Source organism: Phalacrocorax aristotelis, chromosome 5 (genome assembly GCF_949628215.1).
Source record: "Phalacrocorax aristotelis chromosome 5, bGulAri2.1, whole genome shotgun sequence".
Classification (NCBI taxonomy): Eukaryota; Metazoa; Chordata; class Aves; order Suliformes; family Phalacrocoracidae; genus Phalacrocorax; species Phalacrocorax aristotelis.
In genome coordinates, this window is record NC_134280.1 from 66,503,072 (window position 1) to 66,522,209 (window position 19,138).

At 40.3% G+C, this 19,138-nt stretch overlaps 1 protein-coding gene across 1 annotated transcript in view; it reads right to left on the reverse strand.

The window, feature by feature from the left end:
* The window catches only part of PRMT3 (protein arginine methyltransferase 3), a 72,132-nt gene extending 54,577 nt beyond the window's left edge, over positions 1–17,555 (reverse strand). The window contains exons 1-8 of the mRNA XM_075094970.1: positions 17,464–17,555; positions 17,188–17,320; positions 16,356–16,438; positions 14,351–14,400; positions 12,958–13,060; positions 11,161–11,314; positions 7,529–7,670; positions 4,351–4,416 (exon numbers count right to left, since the gene is read on the reverse strand). Of these exons, the coding sequence (XP_074951071.1) occupies positions 4,351–4,416; positions 7,529–7,670; positions 11,161–11,314; positions 12,958–13,060; positions 14,351–14,400; positions 16,356–16,438; positions 17,188–17,320; positions 17,464–17,497 (765 nt within the window). The 5' untranslated portion in view covers positions 17,498–17,555. The remainder of the gene's footprint in view (positions 1–4,350; positions 4,417–7,528; positions 7,671–11,160; positions 11,315–12,957; positions 13,061–14,350; positions 14,401–16,355; positions 16,439–17,187; positions 17,321–17,463) is intronic.
* Between the last annotated feature and the right edge of the window lie 1,583 nt (positions 17,556–19,138).

The window sequence follows — 19,138 nt, forward strand, 5'->3', positions numbered from 1 at the left end:
TCTGTTGGTGCGTGGGGTTATTCTTCCCTCCCCTCTGCAGGACTTTGCATTGCCCTTCTATTGCCCCCAGCCCTTTGCACAGGACTCCCCTTGGCCCATTTCTCCAGCCTATGCAGGTCCTTCTCAATGGCAGCACAAACATGTGGTATATCAAGTACTTCTCCCAGTTTTGCATCATCTGTGAATTTGCTGAGGGTACATTCCGTTGCGTCGGCCAGATCAGCAGTCTTATTGTTAGACTTCTACTTAATATAGTTAAGCTTTACCAATGGTGTTAAAAAACTCTTAAGCACTCAACCAAGAAATGGTCTGAAATCTAAAAAAAAAAAAAAATCAAAAAAATTACCTAAATGCTATATACAGTCACTCATACCATGAATAGCATTTAAGCATTAACAGAGTCAGAACTGTAAAGACAGACTTCCTTTCCCAGAGTCCTAAACAAGAGAGAGTAAGCACAACTCAGTAAAACACTTCTACGATAAGAACATTGAGTCACAATTACTAGTCATAAAAATCATATTAGAAAGAAAAACTAACTTCTGTCACTGTCTCTCCTTCGCACAGCATCCAGTGTTGTTAAAAGCCATTCTCATGGCTTTCATGACATGAGTTTTCTTTCCAAAGGCAGCATCTAATCACTCAGTAATTCATCCCACACTTGAGAATTGTAACCCCATTTTACGAAATATTTCAAGGCAATAATGTACCCTACCGACTAACTTTCTAGCTTATGAGTTACTGAGCATTCTTGCTTTGGCACAACAAACACTTGCATGTGCACTTTTAAATTTGACCTGACAAACGGTATCAAAGTAAAAACTTGAACGCTCTGCACATTAGGCTTGCTTGCCTTCCCTTGCATACAATTCTATACCTTCCCATGATGCATATAGAACAATGATTCTGAAGCTAGCGTGAACAAAAATAGCCATTTATCCTTAGCAGCACAGTGTAAGTGAGCTTCTGCTGTGGTGTACTGCGAAGCAATGACTGAAAAGTTGACTGCCACCTGCCTTGATAGAGCAACTTACAATCTGGAATCAGACTAAAAAAAGACATCAGTATGATTAATTTTTTACAGCATCTTGTTTAGAGGCTGGCCATGGAAGCTGCTGACAAGAGTTACTTGTTCCACTTGCCACTCTTTGCAGCTATGTTCCAATAGGAGTCAATTCTACAACTCATTCACAAGTGCCATATGAGTACGTAATGGCTACAGAAATCCCTAGGCTGAAGTCTTCTGGAGACAGGAATAGAAAGTAAAAACCAATGTTCTTGCAGCTGCTGAAATCTCATGCCTCCTAACATCATCTAGTCTAACACTTTACCCAGAGTAGTTAACAAAATTCCTGAGCCATGAAAGCTGGCAGTCAGAGCCAAAAATAAGCCCCTGTGAAAGAATGATCTTGATATACAGTTGGCGTGAAAGAGAGCAATCACCACAAATTGGAAAAAAAATCAAAACAGACACCACTTTGGACAGTTGCCCTGGTCACTTAAGAACCCAGATGGAACTCATCTAGCCTTAGGCAGGGGATGGGGGTGGAGAAAACGGCACAGGAGAGAAAATATATAAGCTGGAACACATCTGAGAAACGGAAAGTCGAGCAGAATGATCACCAATTAGCCTAAGGACAAGGACCTACAGCTAACGCATTCTTGTGGTGATCACATATGGCCTCTCACCAGAGATCTGAAGCAGCTGGGCTGGCGATTTGACTATCCTATAATAAACTGCAGCATCACATCCTTCTCTGCAGTCTAATCAGAACTGATATCCTACTTTCAGTAACAGAAAAAAATTACTGGGCCTCTGGTTTTTTTTTGGAATTTGAAGTAGTCTGGCCAACTAAATTAATTCCATCAATGCACTTTTAGTAGGAGCAATGTTTAAAACCTCATTTTTGCCCCCTCAATATGGCACTGATGCTTGCTTCAGACTTCTATTCTACAACAAAATCTAAGCATGGCAATAATGCTTTTCTAACCAATTATTTTTCCACTAAAAAATACTCCTGCTGTAAAATGGATCACATTTCCTTTCACTGAGTGAGGCCACCTTAACTACTCCAGCTAGGTAACCTAAATTGTCCTATTCTCATCTCAAGTACGGCTGACAGGTTGAAAATAAAGGCAGCAAGCAGGATTCAATCACGTTTTAATTTCTTTTGAAAGCCAAGAGAACAAATTGGCTGGTCCTGAATAATGTATGCATAATAAACAAACCTAGATATTCTGTTATATATGTCTGTATGTATATTTATATGTCTGTAACCGTGCAATCACACCTCTTTGGGATACTGCAGGTTTGCATCAAAAGCTAATATGATCAATTAAGCTCTTTGACCAAGCTCCTCCCAGCCCACCTCACAGGTGTCCTTTCAGAAACAACAGAAAGCATTGCTATGTATTTTTTAGGGACAAGTATTATATGGGAGTTCTAGGAAATACAGTACCAGTATTCCACTCACTTTTTTTTTTAATAGTAATCAAACTTTATGGGAAAACAGCCTATATCCTCAAGTTGGAAGTTCCACTCATTAATATGGTACTGAAAGCATCATACGATATATAAATTATGCAAAATATCCTAACAGTTCCTTCAGCAGAAGCCTGTAACAGATGTCACTTCAAAGCTAAACATCTGAGAAAAATCTTATATATTGTCCATAACAGTATACTACATGAAAGCTACAGCAACATTTAGTCAGACACAGAAGTTAAGTAGAGCACTGGTCACCTGGATAGAAAGTGTTGGGAACTCAAAGCCGCTGACAATCAATCTTCCCATTCAGCCTCAATACGCTATAATGGGTTTGGATACACTACGTATTTGAGGTAATCTTGATCATAAAACTGCTGCAAAAACACCGAGTTCAGAAAACAGTTTGTCTTAATAGCCAAGCTTTTCTTTACAAGTTGAATGCTTTCGCTTGAAGTAAAAACACAGAGTAAGCACCCATTTCCTAGTGCATCTACAGCTGGGGCTGAAGCTATGTTGTCTAGAACAGTTCACCTGGGGTTTCTTTCAAACATTGCCAGTATGCCCATACAACAGAGGAGAAATACAGCCACTCCTGAAAGATTACTGTTCCACCAGGACATGTAACTTGAGATCAGTCTTACCCTGTGAAAACCTGCAGTTATCAATTTTAGGGGTGTCTGTAAAACTAAATTTTGCCTAAGAAAGTTTTCTTCCCTTTACTGATCTTTCTGCTTTGTTGTATGAGCCGCCCAGCTATGTGGTCACCGCATCCTTTAAGTAGCTGGCAGCGTCAAGTTCCTACAACGCTGTTGCTTGTTCTCTTATTTTAAGTAAAGAGCTTCAAAATATTTAGTAGGAACAGGCTTGTGACATGAATTGAAGCAAAAAGGGATAAAACTCTTTTCCTAATATTTTTCTGCTGTAGTTGCCAAAAGAAAACTGAGCCAAGACATACAAAGAGTAGGCACTATCTACTTTGAAACACCTCCCACCTCAGACAAAACCGTATCTAGCACAACTTCCAACTGAGGAATTATCAGATGGGTGCTCTTTTATTACTTCTGCAAATACCCTGAAGCCTTGTATTATCACTTATTAACAAAAATCTCAATCAAAACCAAAATAAAAATAAACAGTGATTGCCTTCCATAAACCGAGACACCCTGGTTTCACACTATGAAATACCCCCACACGCTTTAGGAATGGCAAGCGCTAAGTAGAGGAACTAATTCGGAACAGAAACGTGCACAGCGTAACTCAGAACACAACAAACGCATCATAAATAGCCACCACAAATACAGAATATAAGAGCATCATAACTACAGTAAGATCATAAACGCAAGTCAGTGACATCCCTCGCCACTGCAAGTGAAATATGAGTTCCTGGTTCTGAGTCTCTGAACAGTAACCTAGTCTGGAGAGACTAAACAACACTAATTCAGTCAGCTGCACATGAGTTCTTCCCCAGTTCTCATTACACACTGCTTCTACAATGTTTCTACTGTCTCAGGCACAAACCGAAATTCACTTAAATTCTGGTAAAGAGGCCCTCCAAGATAGATTCCACATAATATACTGGACAAGAAAGGCTCAGCATAACCCCCGAATATAATTAATGAACATCCCGACATGGCACACAGAACAATGACAATAGCGATCAGCACTTCTGTTATCAGCACTTTGCACCCTCCAGCAGCTGAATAGCACTCTACCACCTAATGAAGCCAGAGTACATTAAATCAAACCTTGTCAGTGCGATATTCCATCCCCAAAGCTACAAAGTAGCCAATCTGAAGGATTTCTACCACCTGAGAAAAAATAAAGTGCAGAAATTATTGTATTTTCTGAGCTGTTTTACCTACCTTGTCCTTGAAGATATGTGGGTTTTGATAGACGAAGTCACGATAGCTTTCTGTACGCACTTTATCCTGGGATTTAAAGAATAAAAAACAATGTTTGCTTTTTGTACCTAGGTACTGCATATCATTCAAAAATGCTGAAAAACTTGCTTTTGAACTTGGCCTAAGGAAGTTTTGTGGCTACTGTACTTATATGGGCTCTGCAATCACAACACTTTCCATATGATATTCTTTCAGAATTTATTGGCTTTTCAAATGAAGCCAGCTGAGCCTCTAGAGGAAAAATAAGAAATTAACGTAGACTTCTCTGACCCGCTGCATTTGATTTTGGGTGTTACAAAGTTCTTAATACCTCCTCACCACTTTCCAGGAACAGCAGTAATACAGTGGCATTACTGCATCAGCTTTACATAATAACCTTCTACACAATGGCAAAAATTTGAGTCACAAACTCAAAATATTTTGTATCATTTTATTTTCTGACACTCCTGTGACACACAGATTCCTTAAAAAAAAAGTTACAGACCAGATTAACCTTTTCTACTTCCAAAACCAACTGCAGATATGCAAACCTGACAACAAGCTAGTAATTGAAGCTGTGCAGTCCGTTCTATGAAAGCCCAATACAATGAACTTAACTGTAATTAATTAAACACAACCTGAGAAGCTAGAATGCTTTCAGGCATATAACTAAACATTTATAATATCTTAGTATATGAAAGCTAGCAGTATAGCTCAACCTACCAGCAAAGTAATCTATTAAAACATTGATTCTCTTAATATGCATCAGCAGGTACACAAATTGACAGCCAAGTATAGGGTTTGGTATTGCTGTTACAGTTTGAGTGTTAAAGCAACATAAAAGAAAAATTTCAAGCAACTTTTATCAATGACGACAAGTCTACAGATAATACTGAAGTATAAAATCCAACTGCTTATATTCAAGTTAACGTTTTTCTACTATGACAGATAAGAGTTTTTACAAACAATACAGAAACTAAAACTTTCTGTAGTGTGAAAGAATAAAGTCTATTTTATTAGAAAACCAAGATCAAAAACCAGAGACTGAGAACAAAGGATATGTTCATAAAAATCCTAGAGACAAATTATTTTGAGACTTGAAAATCCTAAACTCCAGTTTTAGGTTTAGGAGGATCATCACACAGAACCCAAAGAAAGAGTTACAGATTATTTTAGAAAAATTGTTCTCTAAAATGATACATCATTAACATGAATGAAAAAACTGCAATCCTTTGAAATACTATGGATTTACTATGATGTTATATTCAGAGCAACTATTTTTAGTACTTCACCTCTACTGCAGTATATAACAGGATTTGCTGAAATGACCAAAAGAGTTAAAAAAAAAAAACCAGAAGGTTCAGCATCAATCGAGAAAGCAGTCAGCTGGAAAGCTTTCAGCCTTACATCCTGCCCACTCACATTGCCTCTGCACTGCCCCAACTTAATCAATACAATTCTAGCTGCTGTCTCTACTATATGCGCTGCTGCTCGAGTAAGCCAGTCATTCACTGCAGCTCTCTCTATTCATCAATTCCATTCTCTCACTCACCATTCCAATGTAATGCTTATTTTGTTTTTAAATAAAATGCTAAGGAAATTTATTAAGATGAGCTACGAAATTCTCCAGAGAAAAATAAAACAAGGGAAACACTAGCCATTTGGCCAGTGTGAAGTAACAACACTCTTCCCCCATCTCTGAAGTCTTTCCTGCAAAAAACTAAATTGAAACTGCATCCTACCACTACCAAGCATAAGGAAAAAAAAAAAGGTTTCAGAACAGTGTTAGAAGCAGACTTAAAAATCAGACAGCAAGACTGCTTTCTTTAAAATATCAATGTAGCAAGCCACTATATGTATATAAATAAGGTAAACATACATTTAAAAAAGTCCCAAAGTGAATGCCCAGCATATAGGAAAGAATTCAACAAACATGATAAAAATCAACTGCTTTCCTACATTTAGGAAAGTCAAAAGACTCCTTGAAAGCATTCTGACAAACATTCCTTGAAAACAATAAAATACAATTTTGTACCAACCTCCTTGTGCAGAAATGCAGAATTATTATAAACAATTACCAAACAGAAAGGCTTCCTTATCCTACCACCCACAGCATCTCAAACGACACCTTTATAGAACTGCAATACCAAACTCCTACCATTTCTATTCGTTTTCAAGACTTCATATATACTTCTGTAGACTATACATTTTGGAAAACATTCTTCTACCTCTGCAGACATCTCTGTGCTTCTGTAACATCCACCCCCCTGCCAAAAATCAACCTCATGCTTATACTATCCCTACCACAGCTTCATGTGCATTTCTACATTGGGGCCATTAAATGATACACAAAGCAGAAAACTTTGTATGCTGCCTGTACGGACAAAGTCACTTCACAACTCCATATTCTTTCCCTATCTTAGGCAGGAATTTTATTTATTTCTGTCTTGAAATGGTAGAACTGTTTATGACTTTCACAACTATGATACTTTCTCTTAAAGGAAGCACTAAGAGATTTTGATTTTCACATCAATTTTAAGTTGTTGGGTTTTGTGTTTGGTTGGTTGTTTTTTTTAAACTTAAAAGGGCATACACAGGTTTGCCTTCGAAGAGTTTTAAGCCTTAATCATTTTATCTTTATCATATAAAAGGAGCATACAATTTTTCCAGCTGTTCTATTTCATGTCAGCAATACACTGAACTGCGTACAAATACCAACAATTTCTGTTTATCTAATGCACTAGAAAACCAAAATATTTGAGAATTGGTTTTGCCTGACAAATTTAAACTGTTAGGAAAACATTAACTGAAGAAAAACATTCACTATCTGTACCATGTTTTATCCTTTATCTTTTAAGCACCCATGAAAAAGCTGCTTTTGGCAAGGTAAGGTTGTGGTACAGATATTGTAATGTATCTTCAAGCATATCTGTAGAACAAATGATTTCGTGTTCCTCATACTTCACAGAGCAAACAGAATTTATAAAAAGCAAATAAAACTGGGAAAAGATCTCTTAACGCAACTCTCACAGAAAAACCATCATGTATAGGAAGGGTTAAAAATGCAGCTGCTCTGCAGCATATTTATGGGCACATAGCTCACTTCGTTCCATCCTTCCTCTTTAGTCCTACTGAGATACAGTTGAGATGACTTTCTAACCTTTAGCATCTCTTCGTGTATCCCATAATGCCCATAGGAGCTGAAGTAAACACCATCCTCATCCTCCTGAAGGTCTGCAATGGCGCTGGATGACGAGCTGCTCCTGACATCTGCGTTCATCACAAAATCCTGTGCAAATTGCCTGTAATCAATTTGAAATATACCCTTGAGACATGTTTATGGGAGCATGAAAAGGAGGCGGGGGTCGGGGGGGAAAAAGGGCCTTGAAAGAGGTAAGGAATCCAGACTGCACAAGGGCTTTTACAACAATAGAACCGGTTTTAAGTGTGCACAACCTCCCTCTGCCGGCTCCTCCAGGCTGCTGCACCACCACTCTCCATCCATCACCCTCCTGCAACGACTGCTTTCTGCTTTCAAGCAGCAAATAACAGCAGTGAAACATTCGGACTTCATTTCTGGTTTTAAGGAGGAATCACCTGTTTTGCACTCACTAATACGAAAGCTAGTACCACAGTGGTCCAAGTCTACAGGGGGACAATACGCATTTTAAGCCATGTAACACAGATACAGACTCAATGCAACAAACAACACTTAAGAAGCATGAAGCGTACATCACTGCATGCCTAGTGGAAGGCTGAAGAAAGTACTTTAAAACTGAAGCATCTGGGTGGAAACAAGAGCTTAAAATTAATTTTATTTTAATTTCATTTTTATTCACATGCTGCTCCTTTTTTTCCTCCTCCTTGGCCTTCCATTCTCAAAACGCATGTTCTCATTTCTCAAAGCAGTTTTGATGGCAAAATACAAAGAATCAAGGGTTTTATCATGAAAACACAATTAAAAGTTGACAAGCAAACAGCTCATACAATACCCACACTGAAGTGAAAAAGCAAACATGCTTCAGCCAGACAATATTACTCCACGGTCTACAGTCCAACATCAGCAAAACCTGCATCCTAGACCACTCTAAAGCCGCCAAAGCTCACCTTCAACAGTGGTCATACTTTCTTAAACAGGAACTTAATGTATAGAAGCTGTAGGTAACACCCCATTACCAGTACCATCCTGACAGAACAACAAAACCAAAAATACTATTTCATTTCCGACATATACTTCTCTGCTTAATTAGTCTGGATGTGGAAGAGAAGGTGGTAAGGGAATCCATGTTAGAGGTTTGTCAAATTTAGAAACTTCCTATACTTGCTGACATACAAGTAGGGTCTGGATCTTATTTTTAATATTGCTCTTTACCACGGCAGCTTACATCTTCCTTACTTTTAGATAAATATAAAAATGATAAAAATCTAAACTTAAAAAAATAGATTCTATGACATACAATTAAGTATAATTAGATGTTTGTAAGATTTAAACCCAATTTTAAGTTTAAAATTATTTAAAACTGATTCAGCCAATAGTTCCTCAAGCCTATGCATGCAACAAATACTGAACAAACTCTAGCAACAGAGCAGCCCTCCCATCCTTTTAATCAAGACAAAAGATAAGTGAAAACAAAAGCTGTCATCTCTAAACAGGGGACAGGTTAAAAAAGTTCAGGATATATGAGCCATGCTCTTAAATCTCGAAGTTACAGCAAATGCTAGAGGTGACCTGATGTATAGAACTGCTACCTTTTGGGGTGGGGGGAGGGGAACAACAGTTCACTAGGCACCCAGCTACCTGTCTTTGCTTTGCACCCTTTTCAAGTCTCATAATTCTAGAGGTTTACTTAGTCTATCTAGCCAACTCAGACAAACATTTCCACCAGAAAACATTTCATACTCAACTCATGAGTGTCCTCATACTATTATTCCCAGGCTCAGAAGGCAACAATCTCTAGGGAGCTGCATGACTGACCATAAACAGGCAGTCATTAAAAAACCTAAAATATTTTTTCCCCATCTTAGAGAGCTAAACCTGAGTAGTACAATCACGTTGCCACTGAAAGAATTTACAGTTACTCGGTGTCCCAAGAAGCCTCTGCAGATAGGTATAGCATGAGAAAGCTCCTAGATCTAACTTTTTTCACTCCACAAGTTGAAGTCAGCTGACCAGCCTGCTAAATACCAATATAAACCTATTTTCATGACAGAAAACAATAAAAAAACAGGTTACTGTAGATTAAGGTCCTGTACACTTTCTTGCTCCACATCATACTTCCAAGTTATCTTCATTTCAGAGGCTGACCAGAAAGGAAGCATCTGCAGATGGTCTCTTTCAGCGGAGTAACCTCCAGCATGACTCAGTATCACTACGAATTACAGCATGTGGTCTACAACACAACTGCTTCATCTGTCTACAGTTTAGACCTGTGCTGCTTCATCAGACCTACAACTGTCTATTTTTGCTGCCAGTCGATCCCTGCTGAATTGAAGTAACTGCATTGACAACAAAATATTAAAGGCTCCCTTTCACAACAGCAGGTAATTTGATACCCTAACCTCAAAAATAAATCTATAAACCTGACTGAAGTTTAGAAAGCTGAAAAGAAACTGCAACTGATGACCTGAAAAGGTTTTGCTTTCTATTAAATGAAAAAGACAGGAACAGGAGTAAGACAAGACACAGAGGAAAAGAAAAGAAAAACAACTTTTCCAAGTACAATGACAAACACCTTTCACTCTTATTGTTCATGATGAATTAATGCATAATGTACACAGAGATATCAGGAAAGTGCTGTATGCTGTAAAGTACAATTTGCAAAAGTTAAACCCAGCTGAAGACAAAACTGTTCATTTTTGACACGTGTAACTGTTCACAGCTGATAGGATTTGAATACATTATTTTGCTATACTTAGTTACCAATACCATCAAGCATGTACTCTCAAAACATACAACAAACCCTCAAATGTAGTTTACAAAACAAGGTTTTTGCCACTTTACTTTTCCACAAAAGAACATGAATTATTTTTACAAATCTTTTAAATACAATTTCAGCACTTCAGGGCCCAATCAGTGTGATCTTGAAATGACACGTTTGTACAGATTTAATCCCACATGACCCAAAAAGAAGTTCATATTCCCCTTTCATCCATGAGCATCATCAGTCTACATTTTGAAGACTTCAAGATTTAGAAATACCACATACAGCTACGGGGACACCCTCATTCCTGATTGTAATGCACTGAATATTCTTACTAGCAGAAGCCACACCTGAGACTAAAAATAATAGTAGCTGATAAGTTGCTTTATTAATTTCACTCAGGGTTTCTCCAAAACGTAACGAGAGTCTAGTACTAGCCATCATAGTTCGGAGCCATCTCTGAAAACGTTGAAGGTCCTGTATTTAATTTGTCAATACCTCCCTCTTCTCCATTGTGTACAGCTTCAATGTTTAAGTTCGTATCTAAAGGACTAACAGGTAAGCGTCTGAAAAACAAAGAGTGGTCTGAAACAAAATGCATACTTCTGGGCCACGTACTTACTTAGCTTTCCTAAGCATACTTTGCTCTTTCAATGGTGCACATTTTGTGCAGTTTTTACTGCTCACCTACAAGATTAAAGTCAAACCTACAGTCCCAACCCAAGTCATGAGTTTTATTCCATAGTTACGTTCTACCACTTCTTTGAATTTCTATTGGCCTTTACACACAAGTATCTCATCTCACCTAAAACACATAAACAAGAAACACAAACAATTAAAAAAAACCCTAAACTTCAGTTGAAACACTTACTTCATTTTTTGGAGATCATCTTGTGCTCTGGCCAAGGCTGCTTCTGCCAGTCTTGCTCTGTGTTCTGCATGTTTTAATTGTTCAAGGAGCATCACGGTATCATTTAAACCATTAGAAGGCAAAATGTTTGCAGGTTCGCAAAGATCTTCTATATCTGATGAAATGAAGAGATAAAAACCCACCTGTTAGTCACATGTTGCTTCACAGCAGCTCATAAGCATATGGTGTTTTCAGTGTTGCTATTTCTGTCTTTGGATGACTTGTAAAAGTAGTCTTTACAAGAAGCGTCACTGAATTTGACAGAACTAACCGCAGAACACGGTACTACTCTGTAAAAGCAAGTATGCTAGAAGCAAGCTCTAAATTAACAAAGCAAAAGATCCAGAATTCAGGCTTCTCTAAATACCAGTGTTTGATTATTGATCAGAGAGATATTAAGTTTAGACTGTAGTTAACTACAGTTCTATCCTCTATTTTCTAGTTAAGTCATTCCAGTAATGGTAAAAGGTAAGAAGGTATATAAATTGAAAATTTCTTAAGAATTAGAGAGTAACTCTTAATTTTCAAACCCATTCCTTGGGCTTTTATAATGCTTATGAAGACACAAAAGTCAAAAGAGCATAAGCAGAAAAAATCTAGATGAAACATTGCTTTTTAACTACCAAAACTCAGGCTCAGCACTAGCTCCCATTCACCTCTTGCTAAATTCAGCTAGTGATTTCAACAGACATGAGTAGATTTTAAAAATGGTGCTCCTGTGTTTTTTGGATATAGCGAGAAGCTACTGCCAGCTTATTGGGCAAAAGCCTTCATTAAAAAACCCACCTATCTAATTCTTTTAATCATGGAAGACCGACTCTTTGGCCCACGGGATGGCAACAAATCACAGATACTTAAATACTTAAAATACGATTTCATAGGTTCAGATCACCCCCAGCACCTCAAAGCATCTCAAAAGTCTACAGCTTGGGCAGAGCTGATACAGTGAAACATGAAATCCCTGAAGTAACCAACCAACACCCTCTACCATGCGTTATTTGTGCAGCAGGGCTCACTTAGAGAAGGGCAAAACTGCATTCCAGACTGTACAGAAAAGAAAAAAACCATAGGCCCTAAGTACCTTATGGTTTAGGTGAAAGAAAGATGTACAGTCAAGCGCAAAATAAGAAGACAGTAGGAGGATCAGGGGCAGCATAAATACGTTCAAAAGTCAAACAATTCTCTCAACATTATCTGATGAACTCTCATAAGAGAAACTAAGGCTCTTATACTGATTGATAGACCCACTAAAGAAGCGGAACCCTTCTATGCAACTGTAGTATCTTACACTGGGTTGGTCCAAAATAGAACCCATATAAAGGATGAAGATCATTTCAACAATGCAAATTACTTGCTCCTTACTTATAGTATACATTTTTGAATGAATGCATCTGATTGTAAATAGCTACATTTAGAAGCTTTAAAGGCTTCATAAATCTTCCAGTGAGGCTTAGGTAGAATGGCTCTTTGACCTGCTTAATTAATACATACAGCATCACCGCTACGAACACACCTACAACAAGTGAATGCAGATAATAAAACAGGGCTATGGAAGTCTCAGCCATTAAAAACCAAGGCATAACACGCGGTAAAAATTTCACTGCTTGACTTAATGCCATGACTTCAGCTATTACACAGACTTCCTCATGCACCTAAGTTAACTGAATAATAGTGATGATGCTTCATATGACAGGAATTCTGCCAATACCACATTTACCCCACAATGCAGTACGGTCATGCTGAAACATATTTATTTACCAAACTGAAGTAGGAGATCATCTTCTAGCTCTGGTTTCAAATATTCGTCTCCTTCCCAAGGCAGTGGGCTGCTGACTGAACTCAAATATGCTGCTGTTGGTTTCTAGACAGAAAGAGAACAGCATGTAAGCTAAGTTTCTTTGAAAACAACAGCCCTTCAATTTCATTCATGAAAGTCAGGCAAAGACCTGTTCCTCCACCTGTTAAAATAAATAGGATATTATTAAAGTAGCTTTGTAGCAAAGGCTAAGAAAGATACTACTTTAAAGCATGACTAGCAAGACTGGTGAAGAAATGGATTTCTGGCTTCCATTCTGGCTCTGACAACGTGTACTTGCCTCAGCATACTGACGCTACAACCACAGTGACCAGAAAATAGCATAAAATTACACCTATGAGCGAGTCTGGGTTCCAAAGCCCAGGAAGCTACAGGATCGAGGAATTCAGTACAAGCAGGAAAGCACAGCAGATTGATTGACATTGAAGGATACTTACAGGATTACACTGCTATTAGGAACCAAGTTTACTCAGGTGTTTGAATGCAGAACCACAGGTTACAACAGGGCTAATCAATAACGCCAAGACACTAATCGTGCCAAGCGTTTTTTACACGAACAGCGCTGTAGGAACATCTTTCAGAAATGCTATATTCTCTCCTCCTTGCATCCAGCCAGGTAATACTTTGTCAGCAAAGGAGAGGTCAGATTCCTGACTTCAGTTTTTCCATTTCTATGTTTACTCTATGTAGGTAGTTATGCCTTAAATAATTATTTTAGGATTTAAGATTTAACGATTTTTTACATTTAAAAAACCAATTATATTAGATGGTATCAAGTCTAGACCTAAACTTTTAGGGAACAACCAAAGAACATACTTCAAAGCCACAGAATACAGACCATATACTCAGGCATAACTTAAAAACTGTAGGTTCCCATGAGCTTTGGCTCTCTAACCTAAGGCATGAGGTTCTGCCCTCACCAACAGCGCAGTAGGGGATGTGAGCTGGCCAGATCCCAGGAACGACTCTTTTATGCCAACACACATGCAAGGACTAAGAAACTTCAGTTATCAAGAAGTGAACCCATTACTGGAGCGAGACAGCAAAGGCCAAGATAAATTAACAAAACATGATACTACATAGGGTAGGTTTTTTGGAGGTCTGAACATCCTCTTCTAGAAACAATAATACTCATGTTAATTAAAGATATTTAAAATGAAAACGTCACATCTAAATAAACCAATCAATAGTTATTTTAACTCCTGTGATCTCTTATTTCTAGAAAAATACCACAAAATTCCATCTGATTATTGATAAAAAGCAGATTGAAAGCACAGAATCTTCATTTCCCATTCTCCAGACACAGATTATAGAAGTAATATGTGGCACACCTACCTTTAATCTCACATAGTTTATTAATTTAATGTATCCATAAAAATCAAGTCCTGAAAAGAAAGGAGAAAAAAAAAACCAGAGAGAGCTTGCGTTACAGAAAATCCGTGTACATTTTACAATGATATAAATACTAATTACTTGGTCAATTGGCCAGCTTCCCCTCGGGGCATACATCATTCTTTAGGGCAGCCTTCCTATCTTAAGTTTGCCATCTACACTCCTCTCTCTAGGACCAAACCAGGAAATTCCCACCCTCAGGACAAATGCATTTGCTGCATATTAAGAACGGAACACATGCACACCTGGCTTCTGCACAGGGATTTCATTCATTTGGCAAGCAACTACATCAGGACAGCCACATTTATCTCCTACTAGCTACCTTGCTGGTATTTTGGGCTGTTGCACTCCTTTGTTCATAATTTTAGCTTTCTCCTTAACAAAATCTAAATTGATTCTACTTATCAAGAATATACACCGATACTAATTTAAAACTGCCACCTTGCTCAGATTAGCAGTAGTTTAAACGCAATTATGTACTCTCCTCAAGAATGGCAAGGATGCTGCATAAACTCAAAATACTTTCCTTTGCATTTTATATGGAAAACAGACCAGATCTTACCATTTTACACACAGGTTTCTAAATGCTTCGAGTGGTTCCCAGTCCCTTATCTCTCTCCCTCTCCTTTTTAGTGAACGGTCTTAAAAAAGGGCTTCTCCCGCTTTCCAGTTTTCCTTCTACATGCAGTAAGATATAGACTTCAGGCTCAGCAGTTCAGCACGTACTACCTCTTCCAAAGCCACCCCACTTCAAATACATCCTCCTATATGTACTTTCCTTCAGTCACTGTTAACCCAAAAAGCGGGTTTGTTCGCCCAGCGTGCAAAACTGCAAACTACACACAGAGCAGAGGTATTTTACTTAACTCATTTTTGTGCAAAGATTGGTGCTAGGTGATAACCCACAAAGCTAGCACAAGAAACCAAAAGGCATTTATACAGTTAAATGTGTCAGTCACAGCTAACATTCACATGACCCAGCTAATAATTTGTTAATTTCTTTCTCACTTCAGTGTAAAGGTACAGCTCACTTTTATTTTACCATGCTCAGAAAGTAAGGGACTTACTGGGGGAGGGGGCAGTTCCTGGCCTATGGGCCTGATTTTTAGTATTATAATGAGGATAGTTCAACTAATGGGCACCTTGTCTTAATTCTCATCAACATCCTAATTAGTTGTTCTCCTTGACTATACATTTTATCGCCCCATTCTTGGAGTCTTCTGAGACGGGATGTTTGCTTTGGTCAGTCTCTCAGCTCTCCTCAAGTATACAGTTGTAAAGCAAGTACGTCCCTATTTCTCAGTTGCCATCTCTGGCCCTCAAATTCTGTTTTGCCAAGCTCACATAGCTCATTGTTACTGCTTAGCAGAAAATTCCAAAAATTCCATTTTCTTCAGGACATCATCACCACCTTAGCCTACATACACGACAGCTTCAAGCGAAATCCAACCTTAAACTTCACTTGGGAAAAATAAAACACACATTGTACAGTATGCCTTCCTGTGATCACCAGATGGAACATAAGCTAAGACTGCAAACAGCCACTTAACAGACAGCAGCGGTCAGCCCGGTTACTTGACCTCTAGGTAGATACATCATCCACTTTGGTCTCTGCTAAGCTTCTGAGCCCAAAAACGGTATCACTTGTCGGGCACAAGTTACCAGTAGATCAGGTAAATAGCTCTTACTCCAGCACGTAGCAGGCTGGCTCAGGTCAATCGAGCAGGTGGTGGGGACTCGGCACAGACCAGCAGAGAACAGTCTTACTTTTACAGAAAACAGCCAACATAAAGATAACATAAACACTTCTCTAGAATAGCTTATCTTGTTCAATCTTGGAATCTTCAGCTACAACCAGGAAGTCAGTTAGAAACAAGCAAACCTTCCAAATTTATTTCAAATGAGATGCTGACATGCAGAAGGAAATGACAAGTTGCGAAAAGCTTACCATGTTTCTTGATCACATCACAAACGCTAAACTGATGCTCTGTTTTGCAGTGGGAGATTATGTCCTCAGCAGAAGTAAACAACCTGTAAATAAATTATTAAATAGGCAGTATTAACGTGTTTAGAAGCCGAAACACTCGTGAGTTTTGTATGTTCTACTCTATTCTGAACTGCTAGGCAATGTGTTCAGACCACACCATTTTTGCCTTTAGGAAAGGACGAACAGGCACCTGCTTATTCATGTACCTCACAAAGAAGCTTTTACCTTGTTTGCAAGACATTTTGCACCAAAATGTAACAACGCAGAAAATTTGTTTGACAAAACCACACTCCTGTTAACTTTCAAAAACTCCTTGAGAGCAAAGACAGTATTAAACGCGAAATCTAGGAACCACACACACACGCGAGGCGAGTTGGCCAGCTAGATCTGCTGCATCAAAATAAAAATCCTCATCTATTTGCTGACGATGGGAAAAGATGGCAGAGAGAATTCAAGAGAGAAGCTTCCCCACCGCTTCAGGCTGCGGTCAGGGGAGTTACCTGCTTTTTACAGTACTTATGCCTCCTTTAGCCTGAACTTAACAGACCTTCAGCACTACAAAGGCCGTACATATTATCAACGAGCCACAGAGCACCGTTACAAACTACGTATTACTTATTTTTCTGCCGCGGCTGGCTCCCTCAGGCGGAGCGCGGCCGCCCGCCCGCAGCCCCCCTCGCCAAGGGGCTCGGCGGGTACGACCGTGCCTCACGGGGTCCCTCGGCCGGGCGGGGAGGAGGGGGCGCAGGGACAACGGAACCGCCCCGCGGGGCTCCCTCGCCCACCCACCTACCTCTCGCAGAAAAGACAGCGGGTCCGCAGGCCTTCGGCGGCGCCTTCCTCCCCCTCATCATCCTCCTCTTCCCAAGCCTCCTCACCGTCGGAGAGCTCAGGCATCTCCTCCTCGGCGGGCGGCCCGCCGGCCCCTGTGGAACCCAAAGCAGGGGACCATTACTGGGGGGGAAAGGAGGGAGGGGGGGGGGAGAGTGAGGAGGAGAAGAAGAAGAAGGAGGAGGAGGAGGAGGGAGAGGGAGGAGGAAGGGGGGGCGGCGCGCGCCCCAGCACTCACCCGTGAGCGCCGCACCCGCCTCCCGCGAACCCATGGCCCCGCTGCCCCACGTGCAGCCGCTTCCGGGCGGCCGCCCTGCCCCGCTGACGTCAGCGCGGAGGGGCGGGCCTACGAGCGTTAGCGCGCCCCCTGGCGGGGCCCGCCGGCCGCGGGGAACGGCGCGGCGGACCGTTGCTTTCGAAAGGCGCGGGAGCGGCACCGCCCGCCCCGCAGTGAGGGGCCGAGCCCTGGCGCGGAGAGGGGCGGCGCCATCTTGTGGGGGCCGAGCCCTGGCGCAGAGCGGGGCGGTCGCTTCCCCGCCCGCCCCGCTGCAGCCTGCGCGTCCCTCAGGGAGGCCGCCCGCGCTACTAGTGCCTGGCAGCCTCAGTGAAGGGAAAGCCAGACAGGTGGATGGAGGGTCACATCCTCAGGCAGCCTAAGATATGAGAGATTATTTCTGCTTGGAATCGTATTTGGTGCTCCATTTCTTACGTATAGCGTGGCTCTGATGGGAGAGTTAAAGGAACTAATGCATGTGTATTGGCTTTTAAAGAAAGTTTAGCAACGGACTTAGAACTAAGAGCCTCATTCACACGCAGAAGTTAAAAGTGGTTTAAAAATATATATTGAAAAATAAAGGTTGAGGCTCATTATCCAGAGAAGATAATATTTGGCATTGTAGGTAGGTTACTGAATGTCCTTCATCTTCTCACATTTTGTGCCTGACAGAAACACACATCTCTTCAAAACCAAACAGTGCCTTTCCACACGTTTGCTAAGTAACATGTGGTGGAGGAAATGTCAAAGCTAGATTTTTCCCAATTTGTACCCTCAAAGTATATAAATTCACACCTATGCTAATATAAATATTTCTGAAAATAATTAAATTACTGTTTCCCTTTAAACCTGGCTACTTTGTATGACTAGTACTTGCAAGAACAGAGGCAAGCTGTGCATCGTATTAGCGCCGGTCTGAATCAGGAGGCTAAATACAGTATTTGTGCAGCGTCTTTTAGCTGAACAAGGGTACAGTCTATTTCCTAATGAGACATACTTAAGAAATCTCCCATATCTCATCACTGCTGTTCAACATCTGCACCTTCTTAGGCATTATACATGGATTTATGTATGTCAAATTAATAAAACAAATGATCCAGCCTTGCAAAGAGTTATTGTCACTTTTTAAATAACACCTTGCACTTGTTGATCAAATCAGGTGTCTGGGAGTAGGTTAAAAAGAATCCTTTTTAATTCACCCATTCAGTTAGCAGAGTTGGGGTGCCTCTGCCTTGGCACTTCAGGAGATCCGACGTGCCCTTTAAAAGCTGACTTGCCAAGCTCCCCCGCTTCTCGTGCTTCTGTCCGCGGCACGGCGTGGTCTCACAACGCATCCCATGGGTACCTTTTTCAAACGAAACTACCAGACTGCTCCAGGGCTGCAGGCCACGGGACACGACTACAGCTGCTGGCCCTAAGTCAAAATGCTGAAGCACCCAGGTTTTCAGCCCCAGCTGTTTTGCTACACTCGCTGTACCGTGCTACTTGCCGGGCCAGGCGTGGCAACAGCCTCCTCCCTTTCCATCTCCAATCTTGTTTCTCATAAGAAGCTGTTCTACATTATATTTATTTTACAAAGGCTTAGCCTGCAACAGCACTCAATCTTGATATGAAACACTCGGCGTAAGTGGAGGTGCTG